The sequence below is a fragment of the Cibotium barometz genome, chromosome 6 (assembly GCF_041138505.1).
Source record: "Cibotium barometz isolate CiBa-2024 chromosome 6, ASM4113850v1, whole genome shotgun sequence".
Classification (NCBI taxonomy): domain Eukaryota; kingdom Viridiplantae; phylum Streptophyta; class Polypodiopsida; order Cyatheales; family Cibotiaceae; genus Cibotium; species Cibotium barometz.
The window spans coordinates 19207358-19224061 of record NC_141051.1 but is presented as its reverse complement, the minus strand read 5'-3'; the positions used below and the strand labels follow the sequence as shown (position 1 = coordinate 19224061).

Sequence of the window (16704 nt, the reverse complement as noted above, 5' to 3'; positions counted from 1 at the left end):
ACCACAAGTTCCTTTTTTGGGTAGGATACTATAACTCTACCTTTGAAAATTTCTTACTTTCAAAGACTACTCACCCATCCTAATAAAATGTTGTACCTATTGCAAAATCACTCACATTTGTCTTGAGCACAAAAGATGAGTGAGACTAGCCCAAGGCTAGGCCAGCCTAGAGGTTAAGTTATAACATCGAAAGAGAAGGTCTCGTGGTTAAGGCATTGTGCTAAATATACTGCTTAGGAATTATGTGACTATATCATGTTAGGGAAAATTGATCATTGCATCCTAGACTACATCCTAGGCTCGTGGGCCTAGTAGGGACTAATGCATTCAAAGACGTCCCATGGTCCTAGTGCTATGTGGATTCCATGAATTTTTGCATGTTCGAGTGAAGTGTCTAGATGCCTCTAGATCTCCAACTTGAGGGTGCTCTAGATGCCTCTAGATGCCTCTAGATCTCCAACTTGAGGGTGCTCTTAAGGACTCTATGTTTAGGCATGGAGAAAATTGTGAATCCCTTAGTTTGGATAGCTAACCTCTCAGGTGGTTCTTTAAGGCATGGTTTCAAACCATTATTTTGCGGCGACGAGGATCGTGTAGTCGGATGTTCTCCCTAATTTTGTGGTTTTGTAGCTGCCTTATCGGAGGCTGACGTGAGGTTTGGAAAATATGATGAGAGATAGAAGCTTTTGGGTTTGCCAAATCTTTGGGTTTTGCCCAGGTTTGAGGAGGGGAGAGGTTGGATCTTCGAGGAATCCATAGGGTGTGAACACCCTCATAATAACCTTGGGCACTAAGGAACTTCTTGGATACCCACCAACTGTGAGAATCGGTGGGTTGGGTGGAATGGGGGCGATTTGGTATATGTTGGCAATTAGTGGTGTTAGTGGAGTTAGTGGTGGTAGTGGGCTCGGTTGGCAAGGTTTGAGTTTCTACCGAGCTTGGTGTGGATGAGGCTCATTGAGTGTATGGGGTATCTTGGTGAAGGAGATGCCTCTTTTTGGGTGGCATAGTTCTATGTTGGTTAGTAAGCAGGGTGATTGTGGTTGGTGAAGGAGAGGGGTCACCTTGTGGGGGGTGAGTTGGGTGGCTCTGGCTCTTTGTCTATCATAAGGACGGTAACTTGTCTAGAGGCTAGTTGTAGTGTTATCGTCCTTGCATCCCAATCAATCTAACACCGGTTGTGTCCCATCTATCTACATCCCATAAGGATTTCTTCATGCATTGTTCCTGTAGGCATGACATAGAACTCATCTTCCAAGGGATTATTCCAAATGTGAAATAGAATTATGGCTGGGGTGAGTAATAAGGTTGGCCTCCCGAGAGAATGCCATGTGTCATAAGATATTAAGTTGTGGTTAGCACCCGTACAACAAGTGCTAGTTTTTTTGTGAAACTTATTGGAGTGGTCATTCCTAACCACAGGTGCGTAGATCAACAACCTAGGCCATGTTTACAATGATTTGTTTGCCCCTAAGTTTTGCTTGTCATTCCTTGGCTTTGCGCTGCGCTATTTTTTTCATCTCATCGTGTTTATGTTTCTTCTCTTTTTTAAGGTGAATGGCCCTTAAGATGTTTCACATAAGTGGGCCGTAGTAGCATTTTAGTTTACTACCATTGAAATACATGTCCATCTTGACACCATCAAGGGTTTCAATGCGCACTATGCCTTGTGGGGTTATTTCAATCACTAAGAAAGGTCCTAGTCCTCTGTATTTAAGTTTCTTCTTGTGATCTTTTGTGCTGTAGAGGAGGACCATATGCCCCTCGTTCATCTCCTTGTCCTTGAGCTCGCCATCAAACCATTCCTTGCACCTTAGTTTTTCGACTATGATACCATACACAACTCTTAGAGATGTTTCATATCGATCGAGCTTCTCAAGCTCCAAAAGCTGATCGCTCAAGACATTGCCGACGGTGAGCCTTTCCCGTATGGCAACTCTTAATCTTTCCACCAATAATTCCATAGGCATAACTGTTTCAGTGCTGTAGGTTAAGCTGAAGGGTGTTTTGTTAATGGCCACTTTATATGTGGTGCAATAAGCCCACAGTGTAGCCAGCAACTTCTATTCCCAGTCAATGCGACTCGCCTCTATGCTATTGGTTGGGATAGCACATAGGGTCTTGTTTGTGCTTTCGGTTTGGCCATGCAGCTGACAACTTTTGTTCCCAGTCTCATTGTGACTCGCCTCTATAGTCTTGGTTAGGATAGTGCATAGGGTCTTGTTTGTGCTTTCGGCTTATATAAAATACTAGCTTCTTAACTCCATCTATTAGCAACAAACAATTTTGGAGAGAACAATGCATATATTTAGGGCGGGTTCACATTGGAGCGGCGGAAAACATACTCTCAAACACACTTTTCCAGGTGGAACTCTTACAAAATGCACACTTCCGCCGTCCAAGTGTTCACATAGGGAGGGGGAAGTAAAAGGGAGCCTGACTTCTTTCGCCGCCCACTATGAACACTGGTGGGGGGCGGCGGAAGAAAGAGTAAACACCATACCAAAAACCATAGAACAAAGCTATATTATGTCCACAAAGCATAGTGTAACTACATAAAATAAAGAAGCCACACTACAAACCACAATAAGCCAGACAAAAGACTTGTATTACAAAGGCTTAATCGGAGTTGGTAGGTGAGTCCAGCTCCTCTAAAGCTGCCCTTCCAAAAACTTGTAGGACATTCATCCTTGCTTGCTCTCTATACATTGTTCGGGCAAGACTATCTCGCCGCTCCGAGCCAACTCCAAGGTCACTCGCACACCCTTCATTGCCTCCTTGAGCGCGCTCCATTGCATCCTCTATGTCAACTTCACGTATTGCTTGAAGCTCCCTCATGGAGGTAGCTATTGCTCTTCGATCCTCTTCTACACATCCAGAGCATGCTGACAATTCTGCTTCCGCCTCACGTACCCACTCCATATCAAAAGACTCTCCATGTTGGATACAAATGTTGTGTAGCACAAGACAAGCCGCAACAAGATCTGGGACATGACGTAGATTCATGTCACATCTTTTTAGCAAGATGCGAAACCTTGCCTTGAGCATACCAAACGCTCTCTCAACTGGCATCCTTGTGCTCGATTGAATGAAATTCCAATGGTACTTTAGACGTGTCAAACCTTCCTTGCATCCTTTGAAAGGCACTAACATGTATGGCCGTGCGGGGTAAGCACAGTCGCCAACCAAACAATAGTTACCCAGCTCGCCCCTTGCACATGCTTGCCCTATATCACTTCTGGAGAAGTTCAAGGAGTCATGCGCTGATCCGGCCCAACCGACATCATAATTCCATACTGAGCAATTGGCGGCTACTGTTAGTTGTAGCAAAATAGAGTGGAACCCTTTCCGATTGAAGTAGTCAACATGGTTGTCTCGGGGTGCAATGATGGGGATGTGAGAACCATCTATCGCACCAACGACCTAGGGAATTCCCCTAAGTGCCTCAAACTCTCGTGCTAAAGTTGCAAGCCGAGATCTTGAAGGCCATCTTATGTACATATTCCGGAGACCCGATTTCACAATTGCCTTGGAAAATTCAAGGATTATTTCACAACATGTGCTCTTAGCGCAACCATAGGTGTCACCAAGGCCCAGTAGTCCATCTCCTGTAGCAAGTCTGCTTAGAGCAATGGCTACCCTATCTTGAATAGACACAGGCACACGGAAGTTTGTGGTTTTCTTTTGCATGAATGGTGCTAGACTCCCACAAAGGTAATGAAAGGTTTCTTTGCTAACCCTAAGACGCCGCATGAACATGGTAGCACTATAAGCACTTAGGAGATAGCATTTTACAAAGCCTTGAGGCCGTGGATATGCCCACGCTTGTCTGTGTTCATGACCCCTCCTACGGTTCGCAATCTTCCTCAACCTCACAGATCGTGCCATGCATTCGGTAACATGCAACCAAGTCTGCACTATGCACTCATCATTGTGCATGCTTGGTTCTTTAAGCAATTCATAGATCGCTATAGAACACAACCACGCACAATAGAGTGCAATGTCTTTGGACATGCCCATTGTCACCTGCAAATCCAAAACAAGTTGATACATATTAAATTCTCAACTTATATGGCTTCTTAGGAGCTTAGAAACATTCATAAATCCATACAACGCATAGGAACAAAGCAACGTTGAGATCCCAAACTTTATAAACTCATACAAGAATAATAACAAGAATTTCCTCCGCCAAGGCCACTTGTTGCCCCCCCTTCCTTCCTTAAGGAATTCACTCATTGTGGCATGCAATCCTGCCAATATCTTCAGTCGCTCCCTCTCCAAGGCAACATTTTGGCTAGAGGTCTCCTTGAGATGGTCCAATAGATGTTTCCCAGTATCGGCCATTGTGGCCAAAGATTCCTCATACTTGGGAGTCACTTGACGACTTGAGGACATGGGTGCATGTGGCTTCTCGTCATCTAGTGCTATAGTTACTTCATCCTTGTCACCGCTGGGGAAAGTAGCATCATCCATTGTTGATGAAGAAGCGTGGCTAAGAGGAGTGACCATGGCTCTATCGTGGTAATACTCATCCACCACATCGAACCATTTACATGTGTGCCTCCTGTCATTGCCAGATACCGAGTTGTGAGCTTTGTCCACTCTATATTTTGCTAGCACCGCTTGCCACTTCTTGCGACAACTTTCACTATCCTTATCGAAATCAGGGTAAATGCCGGCTAGCTTTGTGGCCACCTTTGCCCACAAGTTGACCCCTTGTTTCCCAGGATTGTTGAACTCCTCACTCATGCCCCCCCTGACATGAATGAGTTGGTCAACCCAAAAGTCTTGCCACTTGCTTTTCTTATTGTCGTTGTCGTCATCTTCCCCCAAGTCCACCACCACCTTCTTTTTGGAGTTCTTGGGTTTCTTTGGCGCAGGTTGGGTCTCTGACACAATCTCCTCATCGCTAGGCTCCTTCCTCATGCCACGAACTCGCTTTGGTTGAGAAGATAAAGGGGGGTTATTGAGCGAGTTGGGTGATGGTTGGCTTCCTGGGGAATTGGGAATGGAACCCATGTTTGGGATACCTAGGGGGGATGATCGATTAGGAGGTTGCGCTACCATAGGTGAATGGGGGGGGCGAAACATGAAGGGAGAGTTTGGAGAAAAGGAAGGAGAATTGAGCATGGCTTGGAAGCCATGAGGTGGCACATGAAAAGGAGGATGGGGAAATGAATAGAAATTAGAGTGCGGGAGAGAAGTTTGGGAGAAAATAGGATCATCGTCGCCTCGTTGTTGCGATGAATCAAATTCATGGCTCGTGTTGGAATCCATAGTACCTACATCAAACACGAAGAGAATATTAGCACCACATAAATTAAAAACACATAGATAAGTCATGATAATGGAAATGCGGTTTGTGAGGGGTCACCTTATGCGCTCGCTTCACGTTGCCTCCCGCGCTTTTTGCACACCCCTAAAAGAAAACCATAAGCACACAATGTCAAAGGCATGGCAAGTGTACCACAAAAACATTAAAAGAAAGGTAAATGCGTGGATAAAAAGAAAGCATGATTGAAGTGCATGTAAAAGCACCTTGGAGAATGGAACTTGTGAAGCTTATTATGTTCTCTAGAAATTCTAGAGGGTACAAAATCTCACCCTAAACCCTTTAATTTATAGGAAATTGAAGGGTGTGAGGGGGGGAGGGGGGGTTTGTACGTTGGAAAATGAACGTTGAGAAAATGGAACGTTGGGAAAAATGGAACGTTGAGAATTTCAGGTGGGCTCCTCCTGCAAAAAAATCGACGTGGAGGGTGGAATACGTTTTGGGCGAGGGGGGGGTCGGCACAACATCAACGCCCTTCTTCCATCACGTGGCAAGGGGGGGTGGATTTCCACCGCCCAGTGTGAATGAAAGGTGCCATGGGGCACTCTGCGATTGCAGCGCAGGCTGGCGGCAGCTTGGCTGTCGCCTTATCTGAACCCGCCCTTATATATGCTCCAATTTCTTTATAGCTATAATTGGATGCACAGTCCTAAAAAAACCTCAATGAAACAACTTAGACAAGGGGGCATTAAGCAACCACAGTCAAAACAACATTTTCTTTTGCCAGTTTTAAGAAAAAATAAGTTTAGTTTTTTTCTCTTTTAATTTATAATTAGCACTTAAATTATACATCACAATTGGCTCTATTTGTCAAATCTAGTTAGAAGACATTTACTAGCCCCAATTCTTCAATTACCTCTTCTAATGTTTGCAATGTACTACTTACTCTTGATTGAGCTACTATACTATGGCCTTTAAAAACATTTCTCCACCATGAGGTGCGACAAGCATAACATTGATTGATACACACACACACACACACACACACACACACACACACACAAAAAATATAATTTAATAGTTAAGCATCTATCACATAGTTTATTAGCTAAATTAATAGTGGAAATTTTGTACATAAATTTGACAAATAATGCTTTCTAACTTGGTTCAATTAAAATTTCATAGAAGTTAAATAGATCAATAAAACTTGAAATATACATTTTAATAAATATTATTTTTTGAGTTTATAGTATATTGAACTTCTCATTTTTTGAAAAATTCAATATAAATGTTGTTTTTTGAGTTTACAATATATTGAATTTCTCTTTTTTTCATGCCTTTTTTTGAAGAGTGAATAGCAATCACTCATCACAAGCATATAGCGGCGCACGAAGGCAAAATAGGGTTCCAACAAAAACGTCTCTCCCGCAAGGGGAGCATTCATGACTCTCGAAGCTTGACCGCCCGGAAGTCGATCTGCAGGACCTCCAACAGCCTCTGTCGCGAGATGAGGCCCTCCTTGTAGTTTTCGCAGGCCTTTCTGACGGAGAAGCCCGCCAGAAAGTCGCGCAGGAAGAGCTTGCAAGCTTCGCAGCCCCGCAGACCCTCCGCCGGCTCTCTGTCGTTGGCGTACGAGAGCCGTGTGGTGGCGTCCAGCTTCACCACGTACGCCTTGTGGCACGAGGCGGACAGCCGGGATCCCAGTGTGTCCAGGACGTACAAGGGCCCGCCGCCCTTCGCAGCAACGGATCGGGCGATGTGCAGAACAAAATAGTGGGAATTCCACCCCACGACGTAAGTGCTACTGCCCTTCTTCTGTGATGCGGCCGCCACTAGCGACGCCCAGATGCTGTCGAAGCCTACGCTTCCGTCCACCTCTACAGCCGCAAGATCGCGATCCGGGGGCTGAAAGAAGGCCGTGAAGCTGCTGCCTTCATCAGGGGCTACGCTCATGTTGTCGAAAGAGCTGCCGTACTGGAACGCTGTGTCCATCTCCTGAAGCCCGTCGGCTTGGCACCGGGCCTGCACCTCCGGCAGCTCCAGCATCTGCTGCCACCGACGGGATCCCTTAAGTAGAAGGCTGTCCAGCGTGGGAGGGGAAGGCATGAGGACGGAGGTACCGGCCTTACCACTATTCTGCTGCGATGTGGAAGGATTCCGATGCTGCCCAACAAGCCAGTCGGCAAGGGTGAGGGCCAGCATGGAGCACGCCGTGTCGGCCCTCAAGGTAGGCCACCGCTGGTCCATGGTGGCGGCCAGGTAGCCCGGCGTGCTGATGAAGACCTCTTTGTCTCGCCTCCACGCTTCCAAGCGCTGCCAGCCCCAGCTTCCGACCATCGTCGTGCTCGTCGTCGTCTTCTTCTTCTTATCCCGGAGATTGAACTGCTCTTCGATTGATGATGCAGAGAGTTCTGCCTTACCGCAAAGCTGTTGCAGGGCCGCATCACTATTGCGCTTGCGGGGCGGCTTCTTACATACGAGCTTGTTCTTGGAGAGGAGACAGGTGGGCGCAAGGGCCATGACTGCTTGCTACGATAGGGAGGAATACGATTACGCTCAAATTTATACAGGCCCTTTGCTTTTCCCATCGCTTTTCCATATGTAACTTCCTAGAAGTTGAATAGCCATTTCCTCCCAAAACGTAAATTATATAAACATATAGCCCTCCAAAATAATAAGTAAATAGTCTATTACAACCAATAAATGCAAAAAAAACTTAAGCACATGAACACATCCATTCAAAACACAAAGTTTTATTAAACTTCAAAAAGACAGAAATTGCACCATATAAGAGTCCTTTTTACATCATCACAAAAAGAGGGAATAAGGGCCCAGATCATACATGTTGCAAATCAATAATTTGCACAGCAACTCCCATCTTTCATCCTCCCAAACAAATGAGAATTGGCTCCACGATACATGGTACCCAAGTTGCATACAAGCTATCATCATGGGTTCAGTAGTGAATCCCTTGGGGGGGAGTCTCTCTAACACATATTTACATATCCACACTTTTACCAATGGTCTAGTCCCTATTGGGTTCTCCACAAAAGCCATAAAAGTGTCTATAGGATGCTTATCCTTGAGGTACCATCTCTTGGTTTTAGGTCCAAATTTAGGAAGTTTAATCTTCATATTATCTACTGGAGCCACGCACCTGCAATCATCCAAGTGTTAGAGGAGCCTAGTAGGCACCACTATTATCAGCCCTGCACATTAGATGATCCCATTCTGAATGGATTGAATGGCTTGAAGAATATTAATGTCATTCATTTGGTTAACAAAATATACAGATCTACACACATACACACATTTATGCATTATCTCAATAGCATCCAAACCAGATTCCCCCCCTCTTTGAAATACTAAAGTGTTCCTAGAAGTCCAAATTTCCCATAAGCATACATATCTAATGATGTTAAATAACCAATTAGATTCTTCCTCTTAGTCAACCCCCCTTTCCAACACCCAGTTCCCCCAAAATCCCACAATTTCCAATGACCTAGCCACCCATCTCCCCAACCTAAACCAAAAACTTTTAATAGCAGGGCAAGCCCAGAAAATATGTTTCCCATCCTCCACAGCAAATCTACACCTTGGGCAACATCCTTAGGTAAAGTTTCTTTGCAGTAGTTTGGAGCCAATTGGAAGGGCAGTTAGCAAACTCTCCATGATAAAAAAACCTAAAACTTCAAAGGCAGGTTAGATTCCCAAGTAAGGTTCCATCTCTTCCTCCAAGTGCCACCCTTCCGACTTACCTTCTAGGCTTTGTTGCAGTAATCAATGTTTATATCTGATTTCCTTACCTCTGTGTATAGGATTTTAGCTGAGCCCTTATTCAGTTTAACTCCATTAAACCATTTCCAATCTTTAGCCCAACAAGAATCATCAAATGTTGTTGATACTCCGACTAGTCAAGGTGATATGGATAATAAATAGGCTCTTTCCTCTATCTTATTGGTGTTGTGCTCCATGAGGCCACACAATATTTATAAACGAGAACATTGCTTAGGGAAAAAAATAACTTATTCACTTTGCTAGCTTAGAGGAATGCTAAAGCAACTTCTAAAGGTGTGCATGTTTACCCTACCTCACTTCAATTAGGGCATGATTGATGCTTAACTTGGATTGTTTCATTCATGTGGAGGTAGTTAATATTGTTTAAGAAAGATTCCCTAGTCTAAGAGTGTAAATCTCATGAAGTGCATGGAAAATCATGTCTCACTACAAGAAAAAGTTGCCAAAAGAGTAGCCATCTTGCTGGTCACCCTACAACTAGGGAACCACGTTTTAAGGGTAACTAAACATGAAGTTGGGTGGCCACAAAGAATGTTGTAAGTTCAACTGTCCTTTTTCAACTAAAATAGTGCAAAAAAGAGTGCACATGCCATCATTTATTTTTTGCAACCAAATCCGATTGTTGCTTTAGACTTTGCAATTGGACATGAGCCTAGCATAATTAGGGAAGAATAATATGGAACCTATGAATTTTTCTTTTGCTAGTAGCTAACACTTGAATGATGTTGAATCCAACTATACAACCACGGAGAGAGAAGGGTTGGCCATGGTTTATGTAGTCCATAAATATCAACAGTACCCCCTGCCCAAACAAGTTCTTTTTCTTTATCAATAAAGAGGCATTGCTATACTTGATGAGAACAAGCCTTGCTCCACAACATGTCCCACAAGAGTGCCACAAGATGGATTATTGTTTATCCTCATGGAAATTGATTTCGTTATCACTCTAAGGATAGTTTTCATTCATGTTCATATAGAGCACCTTTTGAAAATATCCAAACCTCCTCTAAGGGGGGAGAAAGATGACATAGACACTCCATTGTTCAACCTTGACCATGTATTGGAATGAAGTAAAAACATGGTCTTCCTATTGAAAAAGCATTTTCTCAATGCTCTACCCTCCTATTATTACTATGGGTGACAGATGTGCTCTATTTTATAAGGCCCCTTATGATAAGTAGTCATTGTGGTAAGCACTCGAGCACCTTGCATTTCCAAGTTTACACACTAAGATGGCCACATGGTCTTCTTGTTAAAAAATCATACTCAAAGCTCCACCCTCGTGTTGTTACTATGTGTGACAGATGTGCTCTATTTTATAAAGCCCTTTATAAGGAGTACTCGTTGTGTGGTGAGCACCCAAGAGGACCCGACATTTCCAAGTTTTGACCCTAGATCCTGGCCAAATGTGGCCATATGATGATGGTTAGGAGACTAATTATCTAGAATTGGCACTCTACAAGTAGGTGTGTGGGCTATGTGACTACATTAGTCTCGGGTTGTGGGACCCGTTCGAGAGTCTAGATGGACTCAAACGATTGTGGGAGCTACATGAAATTCCTATGAGGCTCTGTTGTAGTCTAATATGGTCCCAATCAGATGATATAGTCAGTTGGTCATTTAGGACCAAGTCTTGGGTTAGTTGACATGGTCGATGTACACCCATATTGACCCTAGGTACTATATATAGAATAGTTTGGCAACCTAATTAGCTCATTGTGTTCAAGAACTCTTGTAAGCAAGACATTCTCTACCTTGAATCTATCTAGATTGTCATCAAAGCTCCTTACCTGGAGCACACAGGTGCCACCCTCAGTTTGTAATTAAATTTTACAAACAGTTTGCTCTCCAGTTCTTTCTGTAATTCAATGTTGTATATTATGTTAATCCTAATCCCATCCTACTTTTGCTATGTTTTGTTACATGGTATCAGAGCATAGGCTCTAGGCGTTTTGGCAGCTTGCTATTCAAAGGCATAAGGGCCAAAAAACCTAGAAGATAATGTGTATTTCTCGTAGTTATATAGGCCTTGGGACTAGGTAAACTGACATGCCCTCTTGTAGGACCCTTGGAATAGTTAGTATAAGATTGAGCTCTATCCTCTATCACTCTTCACACTCTCCTTGGCAATCTTCAATATATCTTGCAACAACAATGAGTCTATATCTAATTACAATTTAGCTCTACTTAGTTCCACTATTGTGGGTCATCTTTGGTGATACTCATACATAATTATATCTTCAATATAATTCCACTTTTGATCTTAATCCTAAGCAATCTTCATGATCTTGCAATCTTCGATGTATCTTGTAGCAAGTCCACATCTAATTACACTTTAACTCCCCTTAGCTCCATTATTGTGGGTGATCTAGGATGATACTTGTACATAGTTATATCTTCAATATAATTCCACTTTTGAGCTCAATCCTAAGCACTCTTCACACTATCCTTGGCAATCTTCAATATATCTTGCAACAAGTCCACATCTAATTACACTTTAACTCCCCTTAGTTCCACGATTGTGGGTGATCTAGGGTGATAGTCGTACATAAATAAATGGGCTATAACTTATAGCTAAAAATGCTTTAAAAAATTTTCTACCAAAGAATTCTTTCCCCATTAAGACCACCACTTACAGACATTCTCTATTCGTATCCTCCATTATCTAGTTAGTTTGTATACTCTATATACCTTACTCAAGATGATCAGATGTTGAAATCCTTGAATTGATTTCTAATTTAGAAAACAATGCTTGCTAAAACTGTGTAGTAAACTAAGAATCTTACCACTAACAATTTCCTTTAGCACAGTGTAGAGCTTGAATAATTATTCTATAAAGAGAGTTGAGCTAGCTTGTGATAATCGTATAATCTAGCTACCTTAGTCACTCTATCTAGCTATCTTAATAGTTTGTAAATCTAGCTAGTAGAGACCTAAGTATAGGTCAATTTTGTTCAAGACGACTAGGCTTTCTAGACCAGCTGGAGCCTAGCCCTACTTGTTGGTCATCCCTCTATCCTAAGTAAATTGTAATTATAACTAGAAGTCTAGCATCTATCATCATAACTGGCATTATAAACCTCTATAAGTAAGACCTACAGGCACTTTGATGGTCATCATAACCATCATTGTAACTAGAGCTAGCATTCACATCCTAGTAGCCATGGATATTTTGTTGAGGGAGGGTGTTGAAATACACATAAAAATATCTTGTATGTGACCTCGGGGATATTGGTCATATGGTCCTATGGTTGAAAGCCTTCTCTAGCACAAGGCTTTGGGCATGTCCACAGTTTTAGGACAACCATAGATGTGAAAAGAACTTTTTTATTGCACTCCATTCTAGGCAATGGGTGACCCTTTTAGCTACTTTTGGATTAGGTGGATGTGATTAACTCTTAATCACTTTTGTACCAAGCCTATTTATATGCTATAATCTAATAATTATTTACAAGTCTCCTCCCGCTTTCTACTTTCGCTGTTATGCTAACCTCTTGCTTCATCTTGTGTGCTTAACCCTAATCACTTCACTTCTTCATTCGCCATGATTAATCCTTGTGATTAGCAACTTGCTTAAGCAACCATAGATTCCAACAATATCAACCCTTGGTATTTCAAAGGGGATGGACTAAACCTTTGTCGATTAATTCTAAGTCATTGGCTGAGAATAGATGAGATATAAACTTTCTAGTGGAGTGAAAGTGTATTTGTTATTGAGGAAGTAATGTTTGTTCCTAGGGAGCCATAGGATTTCTATACACACCAGTTTGGGTGAAAAATTGATCACTTTGTATCAAAAATATATTGATAGCTAAGCTAAACATTCATTTAGGAAAGGTGGTAGCAGTTAGCTCGTTTCAAGGAGTTGGCAAGAAATCCTTTGTGGATGAGAAGGGTAACATGTGGTTCTAAGAATGGATGGTAGAATTTTAATTTGTAGGTTGTGGATCAATGGTTTTGGACTCATTGATAAGATATCATAAGGCTTCAATTATAAGAACCTAATTATCCTAGGAAATCTATGTATACCTTTGATGTGTCTATAATAAGCAACGATATAGAGAAGGTAATTTTAGCATATATCAATTAATAGGAAGCTTATATCAAGAAAATCCTTATTTGGATGTGTATGAAAGGTTTTAATTGGCAAATTTTGCTTTGTCATGCACCAGTTAGGTTTTTTAATTGGTAAACTTAACATCTAATTATAAGGTTTGAGTCTCAGTAAAGCCTAAGAGTTTTGGGAAGTATTCACCTTTCTATATAGGAGTTTTTGTAAGTAAAATGGTTTTAAATTTAGAAGATATCCCTATATTAGATTCGATTATTTCTAAAGCTAAAGGATTGGGTCATTTAAATTCTCCATATAGAGAACCAATTTACTAAACCGATCAGTGCCTTGATATTGGGACATCACATATTTATGATAAGGGATCTAGTGGCCAATGCTTGGTAGCCAAGTTAGCATGTGTTTCCACGTAACAGATATGTGAGCAGAAATGCACTAGATGTTGTGCATTCAGATGTATGGGGTCCTACGAAGACCATATCTATGGGAGGCTGCAGGTACTATGTGACTTTCATTGATGACCACACAAGGAAAGTGTGGGTATATTTCATGAAGGAGAAGAGTGAGGTGTTCATTTACTTTCAAAGTTTCAGAGTTTTGGTTGAAAAGCAAACAGGGAAATATGTAAAGTGCCTAAGGTCAGATGGAGGGGGAGAGTACTTCTCCAATGAGTTCTCTGAATTTTTAAAGAAGAATGGTATTCGGAGACAGTTTACATGCAGATACACTCCGCAGCAAAATGGAGTTGCTGAGCGAAAAAACAGGCACATTGCTGAGATTGCGCGAGCATTGATGGAAGACAAGAATATGCCGCATTGTTATTGGGCTGAGACTGTTTCTACAGCAGTATACATCATGAACAGGACTCCAACTGCAGCCATACATGATGTAACTCCAGAGGAGAGGTTTACTGGCAGAAAACCAGATTTGTCTCATCTGAAAGTCTTTAGATGCATTGCATATGTGCATGTGCCAGATGAGCTGAGAACTAAGCTGGATCCAAAAGCTGAAAAATGTGTGTTTATTGGATACTCCCTTGAGCAAAAGGGATACAGGTGTTATAACCCTGCTACACGTGAGTTGAGGGTAAGCAGGGATGTTCTTTGATGAGATAAGCAGCTGGTATGCTGCTGAAAAAGAAGCTGTCGGGGCTGATGTGAGTGGAAGTGTGGTTGCACAGAATGCAGGTCAGCAATCACAGTCTTTGAGTGGACCAGGAGAGTCCTCATCTAGTGGGTCTGTTGATAGACCATGGAGTGGCAGGCTGCGTCATAATACCAGCCCTGCAAATGTGATTAGTACATCACGTAAAGGGAAAGAGAAAGTGGTTGAGCCCCTTGGTATGCCTGACATTTCTGCAGGGCATTCTCATGTTGATGGAGAGTCTAGTGGCTCAGATATGAGCCTTGATGAGGAGCTTGGGATCCCAGCTATGAGAACACCTGGTGTAAAGAAGGCTATGGAAGCCATGAATGAAAAGCTGCGAAGATCTGGTAGAGTGAAGAACCCTGTGCAGAGGTTTACTTATGATGGTTATGTGGCACATCACTATGCATATATGGCAAAGGTTGTGCAGGTTGTTGAGCCCACATGCATTGATGAGGCTGTTGGAAATGTGTGTTGGGAGAAAGCTATGGACGAGGAGATGGATGCACTATATGGAAATGAGACTTGGGATTTAGTGCAATTGCCTGAAGGCAAGAAAGCCATTGGATGCAAGTGGGTGTACAAAGTTAAACATAACAGTGATGGAAGCATAAACAGGTACAAGGCTAGATTGGTAGCCAAAGGATATGCGCAGACATATGGGATTGATTATGAGGAAACTTTCAGCCCAGTTGCCAAGATGGCAACGATGAGAGTTGTGATAGCAGTGGCTGCGTCAAAGCAATGGTCTTTATATCAGATGGATGTAAAGAATGCATTCTTGCATGGGGATTTGCAAGAAGAGGTGTATATGTTGCAGCCACCTGGTTATGAGGATGTGAGTCACCCCGAGCATGTTTGCAGGTTGAAGAAAGCCTTGTATGGCTTAAAGCAAGCACCAAGAGCATGGTCTGACAAGATTTCTGAATATCTTGTCACCATTGGCTTTCATGTAGCCAATGCAGATTTCTCGTTGTATGTGAGACATGGTGATAGAGGAGTTGTGCTTGTTGTCATCTAGATGACTTGATCATTACGGGGGACCATGATGCAGAGATCTTTGATGTAAAGATCTTGCTAAGACAAAAGTTTGAGATGAAGGATCTGGGGGAGCTCAGATATTTCTTGGGCATTGAGGTGATTAGGTCACCACAGGGTATTGGATTACTGCAGAGACAGTATGGCTTGGACATGTTGTCCAAGTATGGTATGACAGGCTGTAAGCCTATTTCTGTGCCATTGGATCAGAATGGCAAGTTGAGTGCAGATTCAGGAGAGATCTTGGAGGATCCTACTATGTACAGGAGCATAGTAGGAAGTTTGATCTACATGACGATCACCAGACCAGATTTGAGCTATGCTGTTGGGTTGGTGAGTCAGTTTATGCAGGTTCCACGAAAATCGCATTTGGATGCAGTGAGACGCATACTGAGGTATGTGAAGTCTACTTTGCATTGTGGACTATTCTATGAGACTGGGACAGAGATATGTGTACATGGGTACACAGATGCTGATTGGGCTGGTAGTATCTCAGATAGAAGATCTACCAGTGGATTCATGTTTTCTTTGGGGAGTGCTGCTGTGACTTGGAGCAGCAAGAAGCAGCCTACGGTTGCTCTATCCAGTACAGAGGCCGAGTACAGAGGAGCTGCTATGGCAGCATGTGAGGTAGCTTGGTTGAGAAAGCTACTTGCAGATTTGGATCTATCAGTGGATAGACAAGTTGTCATTTTCTGTGACAACATTAGCAGTATACAGTTGGCCAGGAACCCAGTCTTTCATGCTCGTACGAAGCACATAGAGGTCCACTACCACTTCGTCAGAGAGAAGGTCTTGGCAGGAGACCTTGACCTTGTTTATGTCAGCACAGAGGATCAGGTAGCTGACATCTTCACCAAAGCATTGGGTACAGAGAAGCTCCGCAGATTCAGGGCTTCGCTTGGTGTACATGAGATGGAGTTGAGCTCGAGGGGGAGTGTTGAGATATCGAGCTCGTCTAGTGAGGCGGTGGCCACTGATGACCCGCCTGGGGGATAGACCCCACACTCACACCACTGGCATGGTTGGTGAGATCTTGGGTGATATGCGGCCAGTGGGATGACAGGCTATGTGACAGCCATTCTAGAGACTGGCATAGTTATAGCGCCAGCTCATTTAGTCGGGTTCACACTATAGAGAACCCGTGTATGTATTGGTTGAGTACCTTTCATATTGTGTGTACTCTTATTCTTGTATATGGTGTGTTGAGTGTTGAGTAGAGAAGAAGAAGATTTTCAGCCTCTCACCTTGTGTGTTCTCTATTAGGGTTTTGTGAGTGTGTGTGTGTGCTTGCAAGAGCTCAAGCTCTCTTCCCCCCTGCATCTTTTCAGACCATGCCCAAGAATTCCACTAGCTAAAGCAAATGAAACAAAATAAAATT

At 42.8% G+C, this 16704-nt stretch overlaps 3 protein-coding genes across 3 annotated transcripts; all 3 read right to left on the bottom strand.

Moving 5' to 3' along the window:
• Positions 1–2619: 2619 nt before the first annotated feature.
• On the bottom strand, positions 2620–3423 carry LOC147637484 (uncharacterized). Its single transcript, XM_086798980.1, has one exon. It carries the CDS (start codon positions 3151–3153, stop codon positions 2620–2622), a length of 534 nt encoding a protein of 177 aa, XP_086655106.1. The 5' UTR covers positions 3154–3423.
• A 535-nt stretch (positions 3424–3958) lies between these two features.
• LOC147637483 (uncharacterized) lies at positions 3959–5408 on the bottom strand. Its single transcript, XM_086798979.1, has 3 exons — positions 5375–5408; positions 4233–5282; positions 3959–4026 (listed from the first exon to the last, which is right to left on the bottom strand). Exons 2-3 carry the CDS (start codon positions 5275–5277, stop codon positions 3959–3961), a joined length of 1113 nt encoding a protein of 370 aa, XP_086655105.1. The 5' UTR covers positions 5278–5282; positions 5375–5408.
• Positions 5409–6712: 1304 nt separating this feature from the next.
• Positions 6713–7792, bottom strand: LOC147637482 (uncharacterized). The gene has a single exon (XM_086798977.1). The coding sequence runs from the start codon at positions 7790–7792 to the stop codon at positions 6713–6715; it is 1080 nt and encodes a 359-aa protein (XP_086655103.1).
• Between the last annotated feature and the right edge of the window lie 8912 nt (positions 7793–16704).